Below are 27,944 nucleotides of genomic sequence, written 5' to 3' on the forward strand. Positions count from 1 at the left end.
AGTAAAGTATTCACTAAGGATCTCCCACCCCTCCTGTGACTCCAGGCACAAGTTCCCTCCACTATCCCTGATCGGTCCCACCCTCACTCTGGCCATCATCTTGTTCCTCACATAAGTGCAGGACACCTTGGGGCTTTCCCTCATCCTACCCAACAAGGCTTTTTCATGTTCCCTTCTAGCTCTCCTAAGTCCATTCTTCAGTTCCTTCCTGGTTACCTTGTAACCCTCTATATCCCTGTCTGATCCTTGCTTCGTCAACCTTAAGCAAGTTTATTTCTTCCTCTTGTCTAGCTGTTCCACATTCCTTGTCATCCAACCTACCATCCCTTTATTGCCTCAGTGGGACAAACGTATTCAGTATTCACAGCAAGTGCTCATTAAACAACCTCCACATTTCTGTGGTACACTTCCCTGAGAATATCTGTTCCCAATTTATGCAGCACAGTTCCTGTCTAATAGCATTGCAACTCCCCTTCCCCCAGTTAAATATTTTCCCAAACCATCTGCTCCTATCCTTCTCTATGACTACAGTAAAGGTCAGGGAGTTGTGATCACTATCAATGAAATTCTCTCCCACTGAGAGATCTGACACCTGAGTTGGTTTGTTGTCAAGCACTAAATCCAATATGGCTTCCCCTCTAGTAGGCGTATCGGTGTATTCAGTCAAGAATGTTTCCTGGACACACCTGACAAAGTCTGCTCCACCCAAACTCCTTACACTAAGGAGGTTTCAATCATTATGAGGGATGTTGAAGTCGCCTATGACAACAACCCTGTTCGTTCTGCACCTTTCCAAAATCCACCTTCCAATCTGCTCCTCTGTTGCTATGGGTGGGGGCCTGTAGAAAACTCCCAATAAGTGACTGCTCCTTTCCTGTTTCTGACTTCCACCCATACTGACTCTGTAGACAAACTCTCCTCGAGGGTTTCTGCAGCTGTGATACTATCCCTGATGAGCAATGCCACTCCCCTGCCTCTTTTACATCCCTCCCTATTACTTTTGAAACATCTAAATGCCGGAACATCCAATAATCATTCCTGGTCTTTTGATATCCAAGTCTCCATAATGGCCATAACATCGTAGCTCCAAGTACTGATCCATGCTCTACGTTCAACCCATCACACTGACCGCAACCTTGCCCTATCAACTGTCTATCCTTCCTCACAGATCCTTAGATAGCACCTTCCAAACACATGACCACTTCCAACCCGAAGGACAAAGGCAGCAGGGACACCCTCTGCAAACCACTCACCAACCTGAACTTGGAAACATATCACTGTTCCTTCACTATCACGCTCAAATGGCATTGCAGATCAACTCACAGCTGGTGGGCTGCAGCAGTTGAAGAAGGCAGCTCATCGCCACCTTCCTAAGGGCAACTAGAGACAGGCAACAAATGCTGGCCCAGCCAGCATTGCCCATCTTTCACCAATGAATAAATAAAAAACTGAGACTACACCTTGCTATTACGCTGCACTACAGCAAGATCATACTATCATAGAGGAGATGGTGACGTAGTGGCATTATCACTAGACCAGGAATCCAGAGAACTAGGTTAATACTCTGGGGATAAGTGTGTGAATCCCACCATGGTGACATTTGAATCCAATAAAATTCTGGCATTGAGAACAAACCTAACCTAACAAAATAACCACTGTTGGCAGCCTATGGGGAGGAAGTGGCCTAATGTCCTGTCGCTGTGATCCAGATGTTCAGGCATATGGGTGCAAAATGCACCACAGCAATGGGGGGAGGGATTCAATTAACATTACTGAGATATAAAGCTAGAGTGAGTAATGGTGACTGTAACAATCGCATTCTTTAGGGAATGGGAGCTGCCATCCTTACTTCATCATGACAATACGTGACTCCAGCCCATCAGCAAGGCGTCTGAGTTTTAGTGCACTTGTATCCCTGCCTCTTGGCTTAGCTTCAAGTCCTACCTTGTTCCAGAGATGGACGGTGTTGTAACATCCATAAACAGTCAAAGAGAATACGTCTGATGGTGACCAGGTAGTCATTATCAACTGTTGCTTTATAAAAAAAGCCCTATTGGCTCCCTCTGATGAAGGAAGTCTGCTGTCCTTACCTGGCCTGACCTACCCACGACCCCAAGCTCATAACAGTTTGGCTAAGTGTCAACTACCTTCTGGAACGAACACCATTAATTAAGGGTGGGCGGCAATGAGGGGCATGGATAGGGTGAATAACTAAGGTCTTTTCCCCAGGGGTAGGGGAGTCCAAAACCAGAGGGCACGGGGCATTGGACGAATAAAGAATGATCATGTCGTGGGTCATCACCCCACTTCCTGCAATGAGGTGTACTGTTTCCTGTCACAAAGCAACCCAGTTGACTACAGTGAGGAAGGGGATGGAGGGGCACTAGATTTGTGTGTATAATAAGCCTAAGATTGCTAATTTTCCCAAGACCTGAACCATCTCCAATGCATTTCACTGCCTTAAATGGAACTGAGAGGTGTGGGGCAGTCTTAAAAAAAATTACATTTTATATAACATTTATCAGGGTGTAACATCCTGAGGTGTGTCACCAGACAGATTTGACTCTGGGTCAATGCACAAAAGATGTCAGGGCAGGTGACCGAACCTTTAGTCAAAGAGTCAAGTGTGAGGCATGTGTTAAAGGAAGAAATCGGGGCAGTGGGGTATAGGGATGGATTTCCAGAGGTGATGCTAGCTCACCATCACCTATGGTGGAGCAAGAGGTTACACTTAAAGGAGTGCAGGAGATTGTGAGATTGGAGGAGATTACGGAGATAGAGAGGGGCTGAGCTATGGGAAAGAATTGGAAATTCTGGATTTAATATTGAGTTGTTGCTGGGCTGTGAGTCATTGCGCATGGGGGTGGGTGTGTGTGTGCTTAGTGAATGGAATTTAGTGCAAGTGAGGACACGGCTTACAGAGTTGATGTCACCTCAGGTTATGTCAAGGTCTGAACAGCCTTTGCAAGCAACACCGCCATCTCTTGGTCAGGCATAGAGGGTACAGACCAACATGGCAAGGACAGTCTGTTTGTTCACCCAGTCACTGATTCAATTGCACTGAAAGAGGTTCAGTGTGTTGGTACCTGCGCTCTGGTGTGTTAGCTGCTTTGGCCCTCGATGGGTTCCAGAGGGAGGTGACCAGAAGCCTCAGAGCCTTGGAGTACAGGACGGGACAATTGACAAGGACCTCCTGTACTCCCTGAGGCACTCTGCAGCCGCGTGAGGAGTGAGTGCTTCCAGAAGTGGGGGTGGGGTGGGGGGTGGAAGGAAATCCGATCACATCAGGGTAAGACAGAGTGATTGTTTCCTGTTGTGAGCGAACCTGTGAGGGGAGGTGTGAGTGAATAAGATTGAGAGTGACTGTGTAAATGGGTTTGAATGATTGAATGTTTAACAAATGAATGTGTGAGTGAATAAGAGTGTCAGAGAATGAGTGTGTGAACGAGACTGTGAGTGTGTGAGTGAAGGAGTGTGAGTAATGAGTGAGCAATCAAATGATTCAAGTGAATGAATGCATGAGTGAGTGAAAATGTGTGTGTGAGTGAAAATGTGTGTGTGAGAGTGAATGAATCAGTGAGTGAGTGAATGAGAATGTGAATAAGTGTGTGTGAGTGGGAAAGTGCAAATGAATGAGTATTTGATGAGTGAGAGTGTGAATGAATGGGTGAGTGAATGACTTTCTGAGTAAGTGTGAATGAATGAGTTGTGTGAGTGAGTGAATGTACAAGTGAGCGAGTGTGTGAGTGAATGAGTGCATAATTAAGATTACGAGTATGTGTGAGTGAGATTGTGAATGAATGACTGACTGTATGAGTGAATGCGTGTGTATGCGTGTGTATGAGTGCAAGAGGATGAGTGTGAGTGAGTGCACGTGAGTGACAGTGTGAATGAGTTTGTGACTGTGAGCGAGTGTGTGTGAGTGAATGAATGAGCCGATGAAAGGGTGAGAGTGTGGAAGACAGTGTGTGGATTAATGAGTGTGAGTGAGTGTGTGAGCGTGAATGAATAAGTGATTAAGTGAGATTGTGAGAACGTGACAGTATGAGTGAGTGAGTGTGTGAGAGTGTGAATGAATGAGTGCATGAGTGAGTGTAAGTGAGTATGAGAGTCGGAGTGAGGAGTGTGAGCGAGTGATAGTGTGAGGGTGAGAGCATGAGTGAAAGTCCCCCACGTCTATCTTGCTTGTCCTTCGGTTTTTCATTATAATAACGGAGAAGGTAGTGGTCCCACAGAGCAGGGCAGCCGGAGGTGTATCTGCCACACCATGGACAGCTCGGCTGTATGGAAGTGGGGATGGAGAATGGAAGAGCAATGGTGATGGGATGTTCTATAGTTAGGCAATTCTGCAGATGTAAAGGTGACTCCACGATAGTGAACTCACTGCTGCCAGGGTCAAGGGTCCTGAGTGGTTGCAGGAGGGTGTTCCTGCTGGAAGAGGGTAAACAGCCAGAGGGCCGCATTGCTACCAATGACATGGGCAGGAAGAAGGATGGCATGCTGAAAGCAGAATTTAGGGACTTAGTCACCTCATTACTATTCATAACAAATAAGTAGATTCTAACTACAGATAAACAATGACAAACTGCCGACATGAAACTCCTAGTTAAAATGCTAACTCACTTATTAACCCTGTACACACATACAGACAAAAATAAATGGGTGTTAAGGGCACGGGGAAGGCAGCTCAGTGAAACCTCTCTGCAGAGTTGACTGAGATGATTTTTCTGCGGATTGGAACACTCATTCTCAAACTTCCTTCTGCAGATACTTTCACACATTTGCAGAAGGCACAGGGTGACAGGTTCATATCTATAAAGGTCTCTGCCTCACTAATTAAAAAAGTTCTAACTTGCAGCGAAGTTGAGGGGAGATGAACTGGCTATCTTCAGACTTGCGAGGATTTATTCCACAAAGTGAAAACAGCTTCTTCTGTTTCAGATGTCCAATGGCTTCTACCACCACGGTCACACACCAAATTCTTCAGACACAGTGGGAGCCAAACATATAGTTATTGGCAGGCAGGAAGCCAATATCATCAAAAACTGGTTTCGTAGACCATTCAGCTATTTGTTGCTGGCCAAATCTCCATTTGCTCACAACCCTCTGGCTCCAGCTCATCTGTGACTAGGTTTTACACGCTGCTTGAAGTAACAGCACTGACAATGAGTGTCCAGTAACTTGTCTCCACAATTCCTTCTATAATCCACAGCCTTTGGGTGGCACAACGGCTCAGTGGTTAGCATTACTCCTCACATTGTCAGGGACCTGCGTTCGATTCCCACCTCAGGTGGGAATCTGTGAAGAGTTTGCACATTCACCCTGTATCTGTGTGGGTTTCCTCTGGGTACTCTGATTTCTTCCCATAATCTAAAGACATGCAGGGTAGGTGAACCGGCCATGCTAAATTTCCTGTTAGTGTTCTGTGATGTGTAGGTTAGGTGCTTTGGTCAGGGGTAAATGTTGGGTGAGGGAATGAGTCTGGTTGGTTTCAGAGGGTCGGTGTGGACTTGTTGGGCCTGTTTCCACACTGTACGAAATCTATAATTCTTTAAAACAGTCCTTTACCTATATCAGATCACAACCAAAAATACAGGAAAACACACCTTTTACACTGTGCAGGAGAAGACCCCTGGTTGCTGAATGTAAGCTTGAAGAACAAATCAGGAACCACCTGATGAAGGAACAGCACCCCGAAAGCTAGTGCTTCCAAATAAATCTGTTGGACTATAACCTAGTGTTGTGTGATTTTTAAGATCATAAATACAGTTGCAATTATTTTCCTCAAGATAGAAGTTGCTAGTTACACCTCATCTACATGCATTTCTTTTTTATTTGTGCTATTCAATGGAATTCAATGTAGCTAAGTGCGAAGTCGTTCACTTTGGTAGGAATAACAAGATGATGGATTACTGGGCTAATGGTAGGCTACTTGGTAGTGTGGATGAGCAGAGGGATCTTGGTGTCCATGTACACAGATCTCTGAAAGTTGCCACCCAGGTAAATAGTGCTGTGAGGAAGGCATATGGTGTACTGGGCTTTATTGGCAGAGGAATTGAGTTCCGGAGTCCTGAGGTCATGTTGCAGTTGTATAAGACTCTGGTGCGGCCTCATCTGGAGTATTGTGTGCAGTTTTGGTCGCCATACTATAGGAAGGATGTGGAAGCTTTAGAACGAGTGCAGAGGAGGTTTACCAGGATGTTGCCTGGAATGGTAGGAAAATCTTATGAGGAAAGGCTGAGGCACTTGGGGCTGTTCTCATTGGAGAAGAGAAGGTTTAGGGGAGATCTGATAGAAGTGTATAAGATGATTAGGGGTTTAGATAGGGTAGATACTAAGAACCTTTTACCGCTAATGGAGTCAGGTGTTACTAGGGGACATAGCTTTAAATTAAGGGGTGGTAGGTATAGGACAGATGTTAGGGGTAGATTCTTCACACAGCGGGTTGTGAGTTCATGGAATGCCCTGCCCGTATCAGTGGTGAACTCTCCTTCTTTATGGTCATTTAAGCGGGCATTGGATAGGCATTTGGAAGTTATTGGGCTAGTATAGGTTAGGTAGGATTCGGTCGGCGCAACATCGAGGGCCGAAGGGCCTGTACTGCGCTGTATCCTTCTATGTTCTATGTTCTATTACTACCTCTTTTACTTCTCTGTTATCCTTTTTGCCACTGAATCCCTCCTTTCCTCAACGTGATAGTGTATCTTCTCTTTCATTGTTTCTCTCTCCCTCCCTTTTCATTAACTGTCTACCTTCTTCAAACCTGTTAAACGTTTATCCAAATCTGATAAAGATGCATCAACTTGAAATGATACAATTTTTGGGCTCCACAGATGCTGCTTGGTATTTCCAGTATTTTCTGTTTTTTTTCTTGTTCCTTGTCAGCCTCAGAGCTTTATGGTGGCTCAGTGGTTAGCACTGCTACCTCACAGCACTAGGGACCCGGGTTCGATTCTAGCCTCGGGCGACTGTCTGTGCAGAGTTTGCACATTCTCCCCGTGTCTGCATGGGTTTCCTCCCGCAGTCCGAAGACACGCAGGTTAGGTGAACTGGCTATGCTAAATTGTCCACAGTGTTCAGGAATGTGGAGACAAGGTGCAGTAGTTAGGGGAATGGGTCTGGGTGGGATACTCTTCGGAGGGTCGGTGTGGATTGTTGGGCCAAAGGGCCTGTTTCCACACTGTAGGGTTACTATGAATAATTGGAACAGGAGTCATCATTCCACTCCCTCCACTTCAATCTGGCCCTTGCAACCTTCTCTGCCTTTCAATAAGATTTTTTTCTCACTGAGTTTTATATTCCGATACCAACATCGTAATCCTTCATTCATTTCTAACCTCGAACAAGACTAACTCTGCATTTGAATATACTCAGATAGATTGTTCTCTTTCCATTGGATAGCCATTTGGGGAAGACCTTTTTCCTGATTTCAGTCTGCCACCCCTCTTGATGTCAGGGCTGGAACATTGTAAGATTTTAATTGATAATCTGAGAGCCAGGAACCATTCATTATTAAAGACAGGGAGGAGTTAGGGATGCTTTCTCTCCCACAAAACAAGTGCTGGAGAAACCTACCCCTGGCCTGAGGAGACAGAAATGCTGCCAGACTTACTGAGTTTCCGCTTTTGTTTCAGGTCTACAGCATCCTTCGCAGTATTTTATCTTTGTTTTAGTGCTTCTCTCCCAGCCTTGACAATGTCAACACTTTACCAACATGGCCACCCACCGTGCCTCTACCTGTATTACAGCAGACATGGTTCTCCATTACCAACATGGCCACCGGACTTTACCAGTATTACGGCAGACATTGTCCTCCATTACCAACATGGCCACCACGCCTTTACCTGTAGTAGAGTCGACATAGTTCTCTATTACCAATATCGCCACCATGTTTAACCTGTATTGCAGTAGCCATAGTCCTCCATTACCAACATGGCCACTGTGCTTTAACCTGGATGACATTCCCAACATGGCCAACCACTGCCCTCGTTCCCCGATGTGCGCAGGCGCGGTAGGACGGACGTTCCCGGCGTGCAGAGCGGCAGGATCGCCTTCCCACGTGAGTGCAATCGCCATGGTTACAGTGGGTAGCTGGGGGGGAGGAGAGAGCAAAGTAGTAGGGTAGTTAGTGATGGTCAGGAGGAATGGGGAACTAGGCAAGAGTGAAATAGAAATAGATAGGGAGTGAGTGAGGGCCAGGGTAATATTCAAACAGAGTGAGAGGGAGGGTCAAGGATGCTGTGACTGTCAAGGGTCAGGGCACAGAAAGGTCAATGTCTGTCTTCCACATGTCAGAAAGTCAAGATGCTCATTGAGAGGGGAAAACATTCACTTTAAAGCTACAGCATTGAGGCTGAGAATAATAAAACAATCAGGAAGAGGGGAACAGGTTGACGAGAAGGGATAATATTGAAGTGAATGAGGCAATAAAGATAATTACCCGTCGAAAAACAAGTTTCTGCCATCACACCATATAGTGACTAGGTGTTGGGGTGTGCTGTGAATATAGGGGTGCAAATTACACAAGGAGTACAAAGTGATTGTAATCCAAGAGCTGTTTGTTCACTATTAAATGCACGGTTGGAAATTGGAGAGGGTTAAACCTCACCCAGATTACAGAGAAGAGTATGTGACTGACTGAAATCTATGCAGATTGTGAGGAAGTAAGGATAATAGAGGAGGAGGTACCCATTGTTGCTGTCTGTAGAAAGAGAAGTGTATCCTGGAGTTTACTTTCTAGCAAGTACCATTGATCCTAGAAATTCAGCACTGAATGTGTGAAATTTCCTAATTATACTCATCAGAACAGTGAAGAACTGTGCAAGTAGATAATGTTCAAAGCTTGCATCGTCTTGTCGAGCTGTTTTAACACATAGGTGAAGTTTAGCTCAATGATATCATGACTGCCATTGGAACAACATGATACAATTAAATTGTAAAAATAGCATGCTATGCTGCTTAAACACATTTTTAAGAAAAAAAATCTCTTTCTCTGGTATACCAGGACCAATACAAATCTGGAGAAAATACTTGCAAATCTGGAAGAGTGGTTTCAGAAGCTGCCATTGGACTGTTCAACTGGAAACTGGCTGCACATAGGAAAGTCTGTCCTGAACCTAGAACCAAATGCTGGTGAAATTATTATCAAATGGAAAAAGAAGCACCGAATTTGCCTGTGGAGGTACAGCAATTTAATTCTGCTTTTGGTTTGACTAGTCTTTCAACGTTTATGTCATTAATTCTAGGCTTGGTTATTCTAATGCTTCTCTGACTAGCCTCCCATATTGAGCTTCTCCAATGTTCTGTGATCTGTATATTACCTTCCAACAAGTTGTGTTCATGCATCACCCTTTCCCTTGTTGATTGATTGGTCCCTGAGCCAGGCAACACTTAAATTTGAAAACAAGAATGAGAGTTTTAAATCGATCAATAATCCATGAAAGGTCATTGGTTACTTTTGCTCTGGGAAAAGATTTTGAATAAGTGTAAGTTTCTGAGATTTTTAAAATAGATCAGTTTCTTTATTGGAATCTGTACTTCTGATGGTTTATCGTAGGATTATTAAGCAGCTCTTTCCACGGGTTGGTAACCAAAACATTGCTCTGGGCACAACTAAAACCCTTATTTTCACATTCAATTTTCTGTTGTTCATGGCACAAACCAAACAAGCCCTTGTCCTCTACAGTTCATCATCCCTTTTGTGCTGTTCATTGAGTTCTCACTTTGCTGCTGACCATGTCATTGTGCAGAAGGGAACACATTCATCTCCAAATATAACTGTAATCAGAAGATAAGAAACCCTAGATTTTCCATTTGGACAAAATGCTGGATTTAGGAATAGTGACATCTAATTGCACATTGTCTACCTCCACTGGAGTTTTCGTGGAATTACTCCCCTCGTGTTGCGGTGTCAATGTGTGCAGTCTTTTAACCAAGGTATTGAGGTGAAAGAACCAAGGCGGAATGCCGCCAGTGTTGGCAATGTGTTATTTGGCAAATTTAAATCCCCAGACCTAAGCAGCAGCCATCTCACGTTTTTGAGTTTTAGTCTGTCGAGGGACACTCCTCAGTAATGTGTGTTATCGGTTGGGTCTCTCCACAAGTGCGGAAGGGGCTTGTACTGAGGTGGAGAATGGCTGTGCCTGGGCCCTGGCTAGTCCTGAACATGTTTGTCAAGACATTCAGTCCCACTGCGGTCGTCCAAAGCCTGCCATTTGACAGATGGGGTTTGTCACAAGGAATTTGTTACTGATTTCCTATGTTTCCCATTCCTTGATGTGAAGGATGTTGAATGACACAATGAGATAGATCACCATCTTCTGTAGTAATAGGGGACTCAACCTCAAGCTTCATTTTCTGTTTATGATATTCTTGCTCCTGTACACTCCTCAGGGATAGAGTTGGTACAGAATCTTTTGAGTTTAAAGTTGCAGTCTCAAACTTTGGTTTGGGCCATAACTTACCTTTACAGGATAGAAGCAGGCCTTTTTACTTTTAAGGCTGGGGCCTTCCCTGCTCCTGCAGAGGTTACAAATTGAACTGTTCAGTTTGCATCATCTTCAGTAGATTGAGAGATGTACAAAATGGGAGAAGTGTTTTAAATGATTCAAGAGATTAAGGGCAACTCTTGTGTTTGTTAGAGATGGAAAGGCTTCTTGTTGCAACTGGACTTGCTGGATGCAGGTACAGTTACAATGTTTAAAAGACATTTGGATAAGTACGTGAATAGGAAAGGTTTGGAGGGATATGGGCCAAATGCAGACAAGTGGGACGTTTATTTTGGGCTTACGTTCAGCATGGATGAGTTGGACCGAAGGGTCTATTTCCATGCTGTCTGACTCTCTACGCTAAAATGGTGGGGTTGTGATCTCTTATCTCTGCAGTTTCTTGTTATTTTGAAGGGAACCATCTTTGAAGAGCTTGATACCCATGGCACAGGCATCTATATGAGTCAAGTGACCCATGTCTGTAAAGAAAAGGAAAACAGCTTTCCCAGTCCCCACTTCCCCATTCATTCTTTTAATAAGGTGTTTCTGGCAAACGTTCCCTTGTTCCAAGCATCATTGTTCATGCATGAGTGTCAGTGGGTAGGCAAAGTGAGCTTGAATGTCCGTAGCACCTTCCACATCCTCAGAACGTCCCCATGTACCTCTTGAAGTGTATCTGCTCTTGCATTGTAGCAAATGATGCAGCCAATTGTGACGTAAACCTGTAAGATTTAGTGAAACAAAATCAGAAAATGCTGAAAATACTCAACACCTCTTTCAGCATCAATGAGAAGAGAGGACCTTTCTTCCAAACCGAAGGAAGGTCGAAATGTTTTGACCAAGAGAATGGTGAGGGAAACAGCAAAAGGTTTAGATCTGGATAGGATATAGGGCAGGACAGTTAAAATGACAAAAGTTTTCAAGGTTGTCCTAAGATTTGTCTGGAGTGACTGTGAAGGGCAGAATAGTTTTTCGAGAACTTTTCAGCTCTTCCTATTAGGGCAGTGCATCTTGAGAGGGCAGATGTTTAATGTGTCATTCGAAAAGTGGCACCTCTGACAGACCCTCAGTACCGTACTAAAACAACAGCTGGATTTTGTGCCAAAGTCACTCGTGTGAGATTTGAACCTATATCATTCTGAAAGGTGGGAATGCTATCAACTGAGCCATGTCTGGCATCCACCGTGTATTTGGTTGCAAGAGAATCGGCTACCAATCAGGTGCTTTTTCATCGTCGGTGCGTGCAGTCCCTTTGGATAATGAGAACACAGCAGGATCCCTGGTTCTTCAGAACTCTGAACTCGGATGAGCCTAAGGTCTGATGGTGCAGGAAGCAAGGATTTAAATTCTTGGATCACTGGGGTATATTTTGTGGTAAGCATAAATTCTACAAAAGAGAAGGTTTGCACCTTAATAGGTTAGGGACCAACATTCTGGCAGGCAAGTTTGCTACTGCAACACAGCTATGTTTAAACTAAGTAGCGGGGGGGAGGAGGGGTGGGGGGAGAGGGTGGGGGGGGGACAAACTGGATGTTTAAGAAGGAAATTGCAGGGAAAGTTAGAACAAGGGAAGTCAAGAAAGACAACGGTATCAATGAGGCAGAAAACTCAGAAAGGGATTTTGCTGTAAAGTTGAGTGGAATAGGGGTTGATGGAAAGGATGAAGGCAGTAACAAATTAAAAATACTATATATGAATGCAGGAAGCATTAGAAATAAGATGGATGAGCTTGAGGCTCTTTTGGAAATTGGCAGATACGATATTGTGGGGATAACTGAGACATGGCTTCAAGTGGACAGGGCCTGGGAAATGAATATTCAAGGCTACATGTGCTATCGTAAGGACAGACTGATGGGCAGAGGGGGTGGGTGGCCATGTTGGTAAGGGATGGTGGGGTGGGGTGGCCATGTTGGTAAGGGATGATATTCAGTCCCTTGCAGGGGGGGACCAAGCCAGTGTGGATAGAGCTGAGAAATTCTAAGGGTAAAAAGACCCTCTTGGGAGTTATCTACAGGCCCCCAAACAGTAGTCTCGATATTGGATGTAAGTTGAATCAGGAGCTGAAATTGGCCTGTCGCAAAGATGTTACTACAGTTGTTATGGAGGATTTCAACATGCAGGTAGACTGTGAGAATCAGGATGGTATTGGACCTCAAGAAAGAGACTTTGTGGAGTGCCTCCGAGATGGATTCTTAGAACAGCTGGTGCAGGAGCCGACCAGGGAGAAGGCAATTCTGGATCTGGTATTATGCAACGAACCAGAATTGGTCAGGGACCTCGAAGTGAAGGAGCCATTGGGAAGTAGTGACCATAATACAATAAGCTTCAATCTGCAATTTGAGAGGGAGAGGATACAATCGGAAGTGACAATATTTCTGTTGAATAAAGGGAACTATGGAGCTATGAGGGAGGAGCTGGCCAAAGTTCAATGGTGCAATACCTTAGCAGGGATGACAGTGGAGGAACAATAGCGGATATTTCTGTGTATAATTCAGAAGATGCAGGATCAGTTCAGTCCAAAAAGGAAGAAAGATCCCAGGAGGAGGCATGGGCGGCTGTGGCTGATGTGGGAAGTTAAGAAACATATAAAGTTAAAAGAGAGAAAGTATAACATAGCAAAGATAAGTGGGAAAAGAGAGGACTGGGAAGCTTTGAAAGAACAACAGAGGATTACTAAGAAGGAAATACACAGAGAAAAATGAGGTACCAAGGTAAACTGGCCGAAAATATAAAGGAGGATAGTAAAAGCTTTTTTAGGTATGTGAAAGGCAAAAAAAAATGGTTAAGACTAAAATTGGGCTCTTGAAGACAGAAACAGGGGAATATATTACGGGGAACAAAGAAATGGCAGAAGAACTGAATTGGTACTTCAGATCTGTGTTCACTGGAGAAGACACAAGCAATCTCCCTGAGGTAACAGTGGCTGAAGGACCTGAACTTAAGGGAATTTATATTTGCCAGGAATTGGTGTTGGAGAGACTGTTAGGTCTGAAGGTTGATAAGTCCCCAGGACCTGATGGTCTACATCCCAGGGTACTGAAGGAGGTGGCTCGAGAATCATGGATGCGTTGGTGATTATTTTCCAGAGTTCGATAGATTTGGGATCAGTTCCTGCAGATTGGAGGGTGGCTAATGTTGTACCACTTTTTAAGAAAGGTGGGAGAGAGAAAGCAGGAAATTATAGACCAGTTAGTCTGACCTCAGTGGTGGGAAAGATGCTGGAGTCTATTATAAAGGATGAAATTATGACACATCTGGATAGTAGTAACAGGATAGGTCAGAGTCAGCATGGATTTATGAAGGGGAAATCATGCTTGACTAATCTTCTGGAATTTTTTGAGGATGTAACTCTGAAGATGGACGAGGGAGATCCAGTAGATGTAGTATACCTGGACTTTCAGAAAGCTTTCGATAAAGTCCCACATAGGAGGTTAGTGAGCAAAATTAGGGCGCATGGTATTGAGGGCAAAGTACTAACTTGGATTGAAAGTTGGTTGGCTGATAGGAAACAAAGAGTAGTGATAAACGGCTCCATTTCGGAATGGCAGGCAGTGACCAGTGGGGTACCGCAGGGATCAGTGCTGGGACCGCAGCTTTTTATAATATATGTTAATGATATAGAAGATGGTATTAGCAATAACATTAGCAAATTTGCTGATGATACTAAGCTGGGTGGCAGGGTGAAATGTGATGAAGATGTTAGGAGATTACAGGGTGTCCTGGACAGGTTAGGTGAGTGGACAGATGCATGGCAGATGCAGTTTAATGTGGATAAATGTATGGTTATCCACTTTGGTAGCAAGAACAGGAAGGCAGATTACTACCTAAATGGAATCAATTTAGGTAAAGGGGCAGTGCAAAGAGATCTGGGTGTTCTTGTACACCAGTCAATGAAGGTAAGCATGCAGGTACAGCAGGTAGTGAAGAAAGCTAATAGCTTGCTGGCCTTCATAACAAGAGGGATTGAGTATAGAAGCACAGAGGTTCTTCTGCAGCTGTACAGGGCCCTGGTGAGACCACACCTGGAGTATTGTGTGCAATTCTGGTCTCCAAATTTGAGGAAAGACATACTGGCTATTGAGGGAGTGCAGCGTAGGTTCACGAGGTCAATTCCTGGAATGGTGGGACTACCTTACGCTGAAAGCCTGGAGCGACTGGGCTTGTATACCCTTGAGTTTAGAAGACTGAGAGGGGATCTGATTGAGAGATATAAGATTATTAAAGGATTGGACACTCTGGAGGCAGGAAACATGTTTCTGCTGATGGGTGAGTGCCGAACCAGAGGACACAGCTTAAAAATACGGGGTAGACCATTTAGGACAGAGATGAGGAGAAACTTCTTCACCCAGAGAGTGGTGGCTGTGTGGAATGCTCTGCCCCAGAGGGCAGTGGAGGCCCAGTCTCTGGATTCATTTAAGAAAGAGTTGGATAGAGCTCTCAAGGATAGTGGAATCAAGGGTTATGGAGATAAGGCAGGAACAGGATACTGATTAAGGATGATCAGCCGTGATCACATTGAATGGCGGTGCAGGCTCGAAGGGCTGAATGGCCTACTCCTGCACCTATTGCCTATTATCTATTGTCTATTATCTATTATTAATGACACTAACCTCATCACAATCATTCAAGAAATTGAACCCAAGACTGCCCTGGTCTGTGCAGCGTACTAGATAAATTCCATGAACTGATCGGGTTTAACAATGCTTGTTTATTCTGAAAAGCCATTTTCGCAAAAGCATTTAGAACTTGTAGTGAATGGGACTTCTATCCCCAATGGCCAGGTAACTGCTGAGTGACTGTGACCAGAAGAATGGGCTTCTGTGGATGTTCTGCATATCACTGCAAGGGTATATGGAGTTAGAACGAGTCACCGGCAATTGATATCTGTTACAGCTGGCTGATTTCATCACAATAAGGACAACTTGAAAATCTTTACTTCAGAATAGGGTGGAAAAGTGGCCTATTATTGATGTGCAGAGACTGACCTTCCAGGACAATGAGATACAAAGTGATCTGGATGTCCAGGGACACAAATCACAAAAAAATTGGGAAGCAGGTACAACCAATGCTGGAAAAGGCAAATGGAAAATTGTTTATTGCAGGAAGAATGGAATATGAAAGTCTTGGTGTTTTGTCACAGTTGTACAGGCCTTTGGTGAGACCACATCTAAAATCCTGTGCCTAGTTTGGTCTGCTTATTTAGGTCAGGATATATTGCATTAGAAGCAGCACAGAGAGCATTCACTCGACTGATTCCTGGAATGAGAATGTTTTTCCTCTGAGGGAAGGTCAGATAGACCAGACCTGTGTCTATTGGAGTGTCAGAGAATGAGAGCCAATCTCAACATAATGTGTCAGCAGACTTGGGTGCTGATTCTAGAGACTAGAACTAGCGAGCACAGTTTGAAGATAAAGGGCTTTCTATTTAAGGGGCAGAGATGTGGAGAATTTTTCTTCTCTCGGAGAGTCGTGAGTCTGTGGAACTCTCTGTCCCAGAGTGTGGTGGTGACAGGATCATCAGATGCTTTAAAGGCAAAGCTAAGGAGAATTGTGATTCACGAGGGTGTCAAAAGTTATCAGGAGGTAGGCAGGAAATCAGAGTTGAGGGCCCAACAGGCTTGTGGGGGTGAATGGCCTCCTTGTGCTCCTTACTTGTACGTTCAGTCTAGTATCCAAAAATGGTCAAAATAGCTGCGTTGCTTCTTTATAACTATTTCATTCAGATTTCTTTGAATTTGCTTATCTATAGCTCACCGTGGCCTTTGGTTTCAGTATTTCCTCAGAGGATGTTGAATATGGATCTGGGATGAGTTCTATGTAAAACAGAAGTCCCCTTTCAGCCAGATTTCCAGTAGGGCAGCACGGTGGCTCAGTGGTTAACACTGCTGCCACACAGCTCCAGGGACCTGGGTTTGATTCCACCCTTGGGCGACTGTCTGTGTGGAATTTGCACAGTCTCCCACGTGCACATGGGTTTCCTCCGGGTGCTCTGGTTTCCTCCCACTGTCCAAAGATGTGCTGGTCAGGTGGGTTAGCCATGGGAAATGCTGGAATAACCTATGGCGGATGAGTTTTGGGTGGGATGCTCTTTGGAGGGTTGGTGTGGACTTGACGGGCAGAATGGCTAGCTTCCACACTGCAGGGATTTTTCGATTCCATCATTCATTATCAGCATTTGGACAGATCTGGGTGCAGACCAATTGGGTGTGGGCCTAGCATTGGGATATTTAGTAACCTGGGGTGCCATAACTCCAGATTGGAAGGAAGTCATCCTCAGAGTCCAAAGAGCTGCCTAAAAATGAGAAGATGACTACTGGTGGGCAAGGGAATGCTCCAGATGTTTTATTTTCAGTTTGATCTGGGCATCACTGGCAAACAACATTCCCTCGATGCTGTGTGTAGCCGCTCCAGTGGTATGTGCCCGGTGTTTGATGTGCCAACACCGATCGCAGCATTGACCCCTGCTTCTGGAAGTCGTTACTGCGCATTGACCTCTGAGGTCCACGCAAAAAAAAAATTGACAGGCAAAGCTGCTGTCTCGCCAGCATTTATTGACTGTCTCAAATTGGCCAGTTGCCGTGGTGAAATTTGAACCCATACTGCCCAGAGCATAATCCTGGCTCACTGGATTCTTCATCCAGTGATATTATCACCATCGTCCCTTTATGCAGAGGCATGAGGTTTACTTGTGTTGTATTGGTGGTGCAGAACCCCATCTCTCTGATGTACTTGTAGATCTCCGACCCTCCACCACCCTTTACCTCGGGACATCATGTTGAGGTTGTACAGGACATTGGCAAAGCCTCTTGCAGAGTACTGTGTCCAGTTCTGGTCACCTAGTTTTAGGAAGGATATTATTCAGCTGGAGAGGGTTCCGAAAAGGTTCACCAGGATGTTGCTGGGAATGGAGGGTTTGAGTTATTAGGAGAGGCTGGTAGGGTTGGGACTTCTTTCACTGGACCATGAGAGGTTGAAGGGTGACCTTTATAAAATCATGAGGGGGTCTAGGTAAGGTGAATGGCAGGTGTCTTTTCCCTAGAGTGGGGGATTTCAAGGTTAAGGGGCATATTTTTGAGAGAGATTTAAAAAAGACATGAGGGACATTTCTTTTACACAGAGAGTGGTTGGTGTCTGGAATGAACTTCCAAAGGGAGTGGTGGATGTGGGTCCTGTTACAATGTTTAAAAGACATTTGGGTAAGTACATGAATAAAGTGTTTAGAGGGATGTGGACGAAGTGCAGTCAGGAGTGGGACTAGTTTTGTTTAAGATTGAGGTCAGTGTGGACAAGTTGGGCCGAAAGGTCACTTTCCGTGCTGTCTGACTCACTGACTGAAACCTCGTTTCTCAAGGAGCTTTTAACTCAGTCTAAGTTTCTACAACAGCATTCGTTTCTATTGTTCTTTTGTTAAAAGGTGATCTCCTACATTCTGCATTTCCTGTCTATGTCTGACAGGAAGGAAGCATCTTTGGTGAGCAAAGCTTGGTACACCGCTTCTCTGGATCAAAGTCTCCAGGTAATTCTCTTTTCTTAAAAAAAACAACTTGGTATGCTTTACATTTTGAACCCTCCACCTGAAGGCACTGACTCTTTCTGGATCCTAGATACGGGGATGCAGGATTCAAAAGATGGGATTCCTCCGTGCGCCTGATCTCATTTTGGTCTGTTGTCCCCACATGCCTGCAGTTTCCAGGAAGTGTTTATTAACTAGCAAGCAGGAACAGGGATGCTGTCTGATACATCATTGATTTTTTCCCTTCCTTCTATTTCCCATCCCAGGTACAATGTAATGGACAATTGAACCACTGCTGCCTCACCCAGTGGATCAGGTTAATCAACATTAACAGCCACTCCAGAAGCACTCCTCTCCTCCCTTTATGGGAAGAAGTCCCTGTAATGTTGAGGAGGACCCTCCGGGAATGTCAAACTGGGAGCACGAACTGAGGACTGAACCAGACTGGGGAATTGTGGTCAAAGTGAAGGGAATTCTGATGGGCAGTTCTTGAGAGTGTTAAAAATCTTAAAATGATCACAATTAGGGCGGGAATGTAGGTGTATGGGACAACATTGAGAGAGAGTGGGAAAAGTGAGGGTCTGGGTCCGAACCATGTGAGTGGCTATTGTCAGCAGGAGTCCACCTTATGGACAATGGAAGGTCAACCAGGGTAGGGGGTCTTCCCTCTTTATAGATACCGAAGCAGTCTATTTCCACATGCAGCATGACCTGGACAATATCCATGTTTGGGCTGACAAATGGCAAGTCACGTTCTCTTTCCACAAGGGCCAGGCAGTGATCAGCTCCAACAAGACAGAATCATATCATTAAATGGTACTACCATCACTAACTTCCCCCATTAGCAACATCCTGGGGGTTACCATTGGTCAGAAGCTAAATTGGGCCAACCATTATAAACACACTCACTGCAAGAGCAGACCAGGGCCTAGAAATCGTGCAGGTGAGTAATTCACTGCTTGACTCCCCAAAGCATACCCACCATCTGCAAGTCAGGAGTGGGATGGAATACTTCCCACTTGCCTGGATGGGGGTAGCTGCAGCAACACTCGAGAAGGTGGACACCATCTAGGTCAAAGCAAGCCCGCTCACTTGGGCACCACATCCACTCCCTCCACCACCAATGCTGAACAGCAGCTGTGTGTACTATCTAGAAGGTGCACTGCAGAAATTGATGGAGGGTCCTTAGCCAGCACCTTCCAAACTCACAACCCCTTCCAGCTAGAAGAACCAGACAAAATATATGGGAACACCATCCCTTCTCATGCACTGACAGTCCTGATTTGGAAATACATTGCCATTCCTGCGCTGTTGTTGCTATAGCAACCTCTCTCCCTTATGGCATTACGGAAGTGGGGCATGAGTGCATTTCTTTAACACATTCTGAAGGCTGATAGGTCATTGGGACTGCAGTAGATCAAGAAAGTAGCTCAACTAGGCATGGAGAATAAGAGGAGGTTTGTCTTCCTTCATTGAAACTAAGGCACCTGATGTTACTCGGTTTGGAATGCTACCTGTATTAGAAGAGATAGAACTCAGCAAAGATCTTCTGAATGTCATTATCTAACTACTGTTGGCTTTCTTGTACAGAGAAATGTTTTCTATCATCTCCAAGGGACATCTGAATCTCTGGAGTTGATCAGATGTTTGCGGCGGAGACAGAGTCTCTGTGTGGCGCTGAGCAACTTCGATGGCTCACCTACCTCGACAATGGTTATTCAGAACATAGCTCTGCACCTGGCCCCCTGTCTGAAGAGCCTCTTGTTGCGAGACAGCAACATCACTGAGAGCTCCTTCGTGGATCTCGTCCCCTTATGCCGCAGCCTGTGGGGGCTGGATCTCAGCTGCTGCAACGGCCTTTTCAAGCCTGGCACCTTGATGGCGAACGCAGAGATCAAAGCCAGAACGACGGAAGCCCTGATGGATCTCCAGGAGCTGAATCTCTCCAACCTGCGGTATCTCTCCGACCTGACCTTCAATCGGCTTACTGACTGCAAGCCCAAGCTCAGAAAGCTGGCCCTTGCTGGCTGCCCCATCGTCTTCGAGTTAGATCCTTACCGAGGAGTGAAAGCATGCAATTCCACCTGCACACTGTCGCTGAGCAACATCCTCTGCTTTATAGACAGGCAGGCGGCCACGCTGAAGTGGCTAGATTTCAGCCACACCAGTATCACGAGCGAAGCTGTACAGTTGGTGGTGCAGGTGCCCAGGCTTCAGCTGGAGGGATTGGCACTTCGACACTGCAAGGATTTGACAGATGGTGCAGTCTGTGCCATCTGCTCTTACCAGCCCCGGCTCACCAGTCTGGACCTCACCGGTTGCGGTGAGCTGACTGACAAGTCTGTTTTGGCCGTGGCCAACCTACAGTTCCTGGAGCGCCTCTGCCTGGGCAAGGTCCGCCTCGTGACTGACCGCGGGCTGAAGAACCTGTCTGCCATCCCCACCCTGCAAGCCCTTGACCTGTCTGAGTGTTACCAGGTCAGTGGTCTTGAACTGGTCAACGGACTTGCCTTGCCGTACACCACACCGACTTTACTCAGTCTCAACTTCAGCTGCTGCACCATGGTGAAAGTAAGTCACGCTTGCCGCGCTGCACTGAACACATAACATCGTCCCTGAATTTTCAACCCAGTCGGAGGTGAGGGAGGCCTGGAAATCTGGGACAGGAGCTCAATTTTTGCCTTGAAGTTTTGGCCTTTTTTAAAAAATCTGAGATGTCCAATTCCACCAGAATATACGGAATGCTCTGCCCCAGAAAGCCCAGTCTCTGGATACTTTCAAGAGAGAGATGGATAGAGCTCTTAAGGATAGTGGAATCAAGGGTTATGGGGATAAGGCAGGAACAGGATACTGATCGTGGGTGGTCAAGCATGATCATAATGAGTGATGGTGCTGGCTCGAAGGGCTGAATGGCCTACTCCTGCCCCTATTGTCTATAAGTTGAGGAGTGAGTGCATCTCCTTGATACCTCACTTCCTTCTGGAGGCTTGCTAGCAATCATGGCCACGTGGCTGTGTCTCCTCTGCAATGACTCTGCAGAGGATTGAATACAGGATTTTCATCCTGTATTGATGAGTAAAGGAGGGTGTTTGCCCAAGTTTGGGCTCCGCCTCTCTTCTCAGCCCCTCCCAGCCCGGCGGCATTGAAATAATAAATAAGGTGGCTTGGTGGTTAGCACTGCTGCCTCACGGCGCCAGGGACCCGGGTTCGATTCCAGCCTTGGGTGACTGTGTGGAGTTTGCACATTCTCCCTGTTGAGAGTGTGTTGCTGGAAAAGCACAGCAGGTCGGGCGGCGTCCGAGGAGCAGGAGAGCCGACATTTCGGGCATAAGCTCTTCATTGGGAATCATTCTCCGTGTGCCTGTGCCTGTGTGCGTTCCTCTGTGTGCTCCAGTTTCCTCCCACAGTCTAAAGATGTGCAGGTTTGGTGGATTAGCCATGCTAAATTGCCCATAGTGTCCAGGGATGTGCAGGCTGGGTGGGTTAGCCATGGGCAATGCAGGTACAGGGATGGGTCTGGGTGGGATGCTCTTTTTAGGGATGGTGTGGACTTAATGGGCTGAATGGCCTGCTTCCACACTGTAGAGATTCTATGATTTAAAAAAAAATTGGCTTTGGTCAGCGAGTTAACCTCTGAATATCTCCAGTTTTTAACTTTAAACAACTTGCTTCTTCCGAAAAAAATGCAACTGCGTTCCAGTAATTCATTGGAATGGTCGAGTTTGCAGCAGTGATTGTGAATCTCATTGTCCTCTCACTTGAGAGTGGTTTTACAATGGTGCTCACTCAAGTGTTTGGTTAAATCTTGCAGGACAGCTGCGTTTTCTCAATAGGGGTGATCCTACGGGACAGCCTGCGGGAATTGGACCTCACCTCCTGTGTGTACATCACCGATTTCAGCATCTCCGTTATCGTCAACTACCTGACCGGCCTGACAGTGCTACGGCTCAGCTGGTGTAAGGAGATCACAGACCGGGGGCTTCTAGGAATGAGCGTGGCCAATGACAACTGTCAACTCGATGAGAAGGTCTGCCTTTCATTCACCTGCCATGACCCCTTGATGTGAAAGCCAGTAATCACACACAGCTTTGATAGAGCTGGGTCCATTACTTTTAATCATTTATATAAATAATTTGGATATGCACGCAGGAGGTATAGTTGATAAGTTTGCGGATGACACCAAAATTGGAGGTGTAGTGGACAGCGAAGAAGGTTACCTCAGATTACAACAGGATCTTGACCAGATGGGCCAATGGGCTGAGAAGTGGCAGATGGAGTTTAATTTAGATAATTGCGAGGCACTGCATTTTGGGAAAGCAAATCTTAGCAGGACTTATACACTTAATGGTAAGGTCTTGGGGAGTGTTGCTGAACAAAGAGACCTTGGAGTGCAGGTTCATAGCTCCTTGAAAGTGAAGTCACAGGTAGATAGGATATTGAAGAAGGCATTTGGTATGCTTTCCTTTATTGGTCAGATCAGTGAGTATAGGAGTTGGGAGGTCGTGTTGCGGCTGTACAGGACATTGGTTAGGCCACTGTTGGAATATTGTGTGCAGTTCTGGTCTCCTTCCTATCGGAAAGATGTTGTGAATCTTGAAAGGGTTCAGAAAAGATTTACAAGGATGTTGCCAGGGTTGGAGGGTTTGAGCTATAGGGAGAGGCTGAACAGGCTGGGGCAGTTTTCCATGGAGCGTCGGAGGCTGAGGGGTGACCTTATAGAGGTTTATAAAATGATGAGGGGCATGGATAGGGTAAATAGACAAGGTTTTTTCCCTGGGGTAGGGGTAGTCCAGAACTAGAGGGCATAGGTTTAGGGTGAGAGGGGATAGATTTAAAAAGGGACCTAATGGGCAACGTTTTCACACAGAGGGTGGTATGTGTATGGAATGAGCTGCCAGAGGAAGTGGTGGAGGTTGGTACAATTGCAACATTTAAGAGGCATTTGGATGGGTATATGAATAGGAAGGGTTTGGAGGGATATGGGTCAAGTATTGGCAGGTGGGACTAGATTGGGTTGGGATATCTTGTCGGCATGGACGGGTTGGACTGAAGGGTCTGTTTCTGTGCTGTACATCTCTGACTCTATATTGTGTTCATGCCAGCATTCCTGGAGGCTAGCAGTTGTTCCTCACACATTATTCAAAAACACACTTACCTTGTCCCTTCGCTTCTGACTCTGCAAGTGCCCTCAGGTATAGCTCTTGGTGTCTGGATGTTCTGATTTCTATCCTGGTCCACTTAATACTCGCCCTGCTGATCCCTTTCTTACGGCGAATGTGCAAGGGGGATCTTATTAAAGCAAATAACATCCTGAGGGGACTGGACAGGGTGGATGCTGAAAGGATGTTTTCTCTTGGGGGAGCACAGGACCGAGGAGAGACAGTTTTAAAAATAAGGGGCTTTCCATTTAAGACTCAAACAGTCACGAAGGTTTGGAACTCTCTCCTCCAGAATTGGCCAAGGCGGGGACATCAATACTTGGGTGGCTGAGGTAGATAGATTGGGAGGGAGTCAAAGGTTAGGAATGTAGGAGCAGGAGTACCCCTCGAGTCTGTTTCACTATTCAATATGATCGTTGCTCAAAATCGTAAACCCAATCCCCCCCACCTCCCCCATATAACGTGATCCCTATAGCCACAAAAGCTAAACCTATGTCCTTCTTGAAATCACAATGTTTCTGTCGCTCCAGTGGCTGAACACTCTATGGTAAAGAAATTTCTCCTCATCTCAGTCCTAAAAAGTTTGCCCCAATCCTCAAAATATGATCCCTAGATCTGAACTCCCCCACCATGGGAACATCCTTCTAATGTCTAATCTGTCTAATCCTGTTAGAATTTTATAGGTGTCTACAAGATTTGCCCCCTCATTCAGCAAGTAGCATCCTAACCAGTTCAATCTCTCTTCCTATGTCAGTGCTGCCATCCCAGGAATCAGTCTGGTAAACCTTCGCCGCACTCCCTCGAGAGCAGGGACATCCTTCCTCAGATAAGGAGGCCAAAACTACACACAGTATACCAGGTGTGGCCTCGCCAATGCACTGTATAACAACAGCAAGTCCATCTTTGTTCCTGTACTCGAATCCTCTCACTAACTAGGCCAGTTGGCCTCCTTTACTGCCTGCTGCAGCTGCACAGTTACTTTCAGTGAATGGTGCACCAGGGTACCCAGATCTCATTGAACATTCCTCTCTCTCAATTTACAGCCATTCAAATAATAATCTGCCTTCCTGTTTTTGCTACAAAAGTGGGTAACCTCACCTTTATCCACATTGTACTGCATCTGCCCACTCACTCAGCCTGTTCAACTGACAATGCAACATCTCTGCATCCTCCTCCCAGTTCACCCTCCCCTCTGGCTTTGTGTCCTCTCTACATTTTGAGATGTTGCCTTTAGTTCCCTCATCTAAATCCTAAGTGTGTGTGTGTTATGAACAGCTGGGTCCTAGTATCAGTCCCTGTGACATCCCACTAGTCACTCTGAAAAAGCTGCCATTCTGAAAAAGATCCATTTATTCCTACTGTTTGTTTCCTGTCTGCCAACTAATATTCTATCCACCTGAATGCGCTACCCCAATCCCACGTGCTTTCGTTTTGCACACTGTAGAAACACAGAAACAGAAAGTTATTGGGGGTTCGGTTGGAATGAGCATTTCAGGGCACAGTCAGGTCAGCCATAACCGTGTTGCCTGCTCGGCTGTTCCCGAATGGCCTACTCTTCCTAATTTTTAAGTTCATAAAACTAGAATGAACCAGCAACAATTGTAATTCAAAGATCACACATTTAATTATTGATCGATATTTTAAAGGTCCACCAGGAAATCTTAATAATTCACTTAGAAAATCGTAGTATGATCAAAGTCAGTCTGTGTTTGACAATGTTGTTTGGAATTTGTTTGAGGATGTAACTAGGACAGCTGGTAAAGGGGAATTGGTGGCTGAAGGTGAATTGGGATTTGTGAAAGGGGGTTGATAAGGTACCACAGAAATGGTTAACATGCAAGAGGAGGGCTCATGGAGTTGAGGGTATACATTAGTATAGACAAGTTAACACACAGAAGAGTGAGGAGAATTAGGGGATTTTGAAGTTGTCAGGCTGTGACTAGTCATGTGTTGCAAAGATCAGTGCTGCGCTGTGGCTAATTGCTACCTGTGTGATGGCCTAGCTGAAAAGATTGACTAAGACAAATCTAATTTTGTTGATGATACAAAGTGGGAGTGTAAGTTGTGAAGAGGATTTAGGGGCTGCAGAGATATAGATAGGTTAAGTGAGTGGGCAACAAGATAACACTAATGGAGTATAATGTGAGGAAATGGGACATTCTGTTTAGCTGTAAGAATAAGAAAGTAGAGTATTTTTTTAAAGGCATGAACATGCGAAATATTAAACTTCAGAAATACTTGGGTGTAATTGAACATTGGCCTTTTTGTTGCCAGAGAATTGAAATATAAGAATAGAGAACTTCTGCTACAGTTTTAAGGAGAGCCTTAGTGATCTCCTGGCTCCAGTTTTGGTGTCCATATTGAAAGAAAGATGTACTCACTTTGGACATTGTACAATGGAGGTTTGTTAGCTTGGTGTCTTCAATGTGAGGACTGCCCTATGGTGTACAACTGAGTAAACTGGGTCTGTATGCTGTTGTGTTTAGAACGAGAGCTAATTTTATTGACAACTTTAAAATTCTGAATTTTATTGAAAACTTTAAAATTCTTGCCAGTGTTTTGTTGAGGTTGGTAGTGCTCGGTGGGAATTACAGAAAGTCAGAACACGCCAATCATTTAGAACTAAGATGAAAAATTTCTCTGCTCATAAGGTTACAAACCTCTGGAGTTGTCTACCCAGAGCAGCTGCACCATTGCTGAGTATACTCAAGATTGAGGTTGAGGATTTTTTAATCTCTCAGAGCATCAAAGGTTATGGGAGTGTCAGGAATGTGGCGTTGAAGTAGAGGAACATAATGATCCTATTGAATGGCAAGGCAGGCTCAAGAAGCTAATTGCTCTACTCTTGCCTTTTCTTCTGTTCTTAAAGAGTGAAATGTTGAAGCCATAAGTGGGTGGCATGGTGGCTCAATGGTTAGCACCGCTCCCTCACAGCACCAGGAACCTGGGTTTGATTCCAGCCTTGGGTAACTGTGTGTGCGGAGTTTGTGCATTCTCCCCAGTGTCTGCGGGGATTTCCACTGGGTACTCCGGTTTCCTCCCACAGTCAAAGATGTTTAGGTTCGGTGGGTTGGCCATGCTAAATTGCCTGCAGTGTTCAGGAATGCCTAGGTCAGGTGCATTAGTCAGGGGGAAATATAGGGTAGAGGAATGGGTCTGGAAAGGTTAATGTGGATTTGTTGGGCTGAAGGGCCTGTTTCCATACTGTGGGTATTCTATAACCACATCTTACACACAGTGAGGGGAAAGTAAATATCAATTGCAATTTTTATAAAGTCTTTCTTTTGTATGAGTTGTTTGTAAACCCAAAGCAATTATGTTCTTTTTACTTTATTTAACAGATTTCCCAATGTATATTTTGATGTTTTATCGTGTGTATATATGAAATAAGGGCTTTAAACTTCAGTTTTGATATTCTTCGAATGGGGTGAAAACCTGTATGCTTTAGAAAGCAAGCATTTTATTTTCGTGATGTCCCTTTAAGAACAGCTGTGGAGTATTCTAAAACAAGGTTGATTGGTTTCCTGCTTATGATATCATGAGGTTCCAAGAGATGTCCATGTGACCTGGCATTGCCATTGGCATCAACAGCTTTGAAGCAAAGAATAAATTGAAATGGCATTAGAGTTGAGTCAGCCCATGTTTCCTGTTTGGTGAAAGTGAGGACTGTAGATGCTGGAGATTAGAGTGGTGCTGGAAAAGCACAGCAGGTCAGGCAGCATCCAAGGAGCAGGACGCTGGGCGGTGGAGAGATAAATGGGAGGGGGTGGGGCTGGGGAGAAGGTAGCTGGGAGTGCAATAGGTGGATGGAGGTAGGGATAAGTGTGATAGGCCGGAGAGGAGGGTGGAGTGGATAGGTGGGAAGGGAGATTGGCAGGTAGGACAGGTCATGGGGACAGTGCTGAGCTGGAAGGTTGGAACTGGGGTAAGGTGGGGGGGGGGGGGGGAAATGAGGAAACTGGTGAAATCCACATTGATGCCCTGGGGTTAAAGTGTTCCGAGGTGGAAGATGAGGTGTTCTTTCTCCAGGTGTCAGGTGGTGAGGGAGTGGCGTGGAGGAGGCCCAGGACCTACATGTCCTCAGCAGAGTGGGAGGGGGAGTTGAAGTTTGGACCACAGTGCGGTGGGGTTGATTGGTGCAGGTGTCCCGGAGATGTTCCTTAAAGTGTTCTGCGAGGAAGCATCCAGTCTGCCCAATGTAGAGGAGACCACATTGGGAGCAACGGATACAATAAATGACATTGGTGGATGTGCAGGTGAAACTTTGATGGATGTGGAAGGCTCCTTTAGGGCCTTGGGTGGAGGTGAGGGAGGAGGTGTGGGCGCAGGTTTGCAATTCTGCGGTGGCAGGGGAAGGTGCCAGGACAGGAGAGTGGGTTGTGGGGGGGGGCATGGACTTGACCAGGTAGTCACGGAGGGAACGGTCTTTGTGGAAGGTGGTATAGGGTGGGGAGGGAAATATATCCCTGGTGGTGGGGTGTGTTTGGAGGTGGCAGAAATGTCGTCGGATAATGTGGTTTATGCGAAGGTTGGTAGGGTGGAAGGTGAGGACCAGGGGTGTTCTGTCCTTGTTACGTTGGAGGGGTGGGGTCTGAGGGCGGAGATGCGGGACGTGGATGAGATGCGTTGGAGGGCATCTTCAACCACATGGAAAGGGAAATTGCGATCTTGAAAGAAGGAGGCCATCTGGTGTGTTCTGTGGTGGAACTGGTCCTCCTGGGAGCAGATATGGTGGAGGGATTGGGAATATGGGATGGCATTTTTGCAGGAGATAGGGTGGGAAGA

General features: G+C 45.6%; 1 protein-coding gene across 1 annotated transcript in view; it reads left to right on the forward strand.

Annotated features, from left to right (window-relative positions):
- Positions 1-8,074: 8,074 nt before the first annotated feature.
- fbxl9 (F-box and leucine rich repeat protein) overlaps positions 8,075-27,944 on the forward strand; it is a 31,343-nt gene continuing 11,473 nt past the window's right edge. The window contains exons 1-4 of the mRNA XM_060837517.1: positions 8,075-8,083; positions 17,902-18,003; positions 19,591-20,571; positions 21,812-22,027. Coding sequence (XP_060693500.1) covers positions 8,075-8,083; positions 17,902-18,003; positions 19,591-20,571; positions 21,812-22,027 — 1,308 coding nt within the window. The remainder of the gene's footprint in view (positions 8,084-17,901; positions 18,004-19,590; positions 20,572-21,811; positions 22,028-27,944) is intronic.

The sequence above is a fragment of the Hemiscyllium ocellatum genome, chromosome 17 (genome assembly GCF_020745735.1).
Source record: "Hemiscyllium ocellatum isolate sHemOce1 chromosome 17, sHemOce1.pat.X.cur, whole genome shotgun sequence".
Lineage (NCBI taxonomy): Eukaryota > Metazoa > Chordata > Chondrichthyes > Orectolobiformes > Hemiscylliidae > Hemiscyllium > Hemiscyllium ocellatum.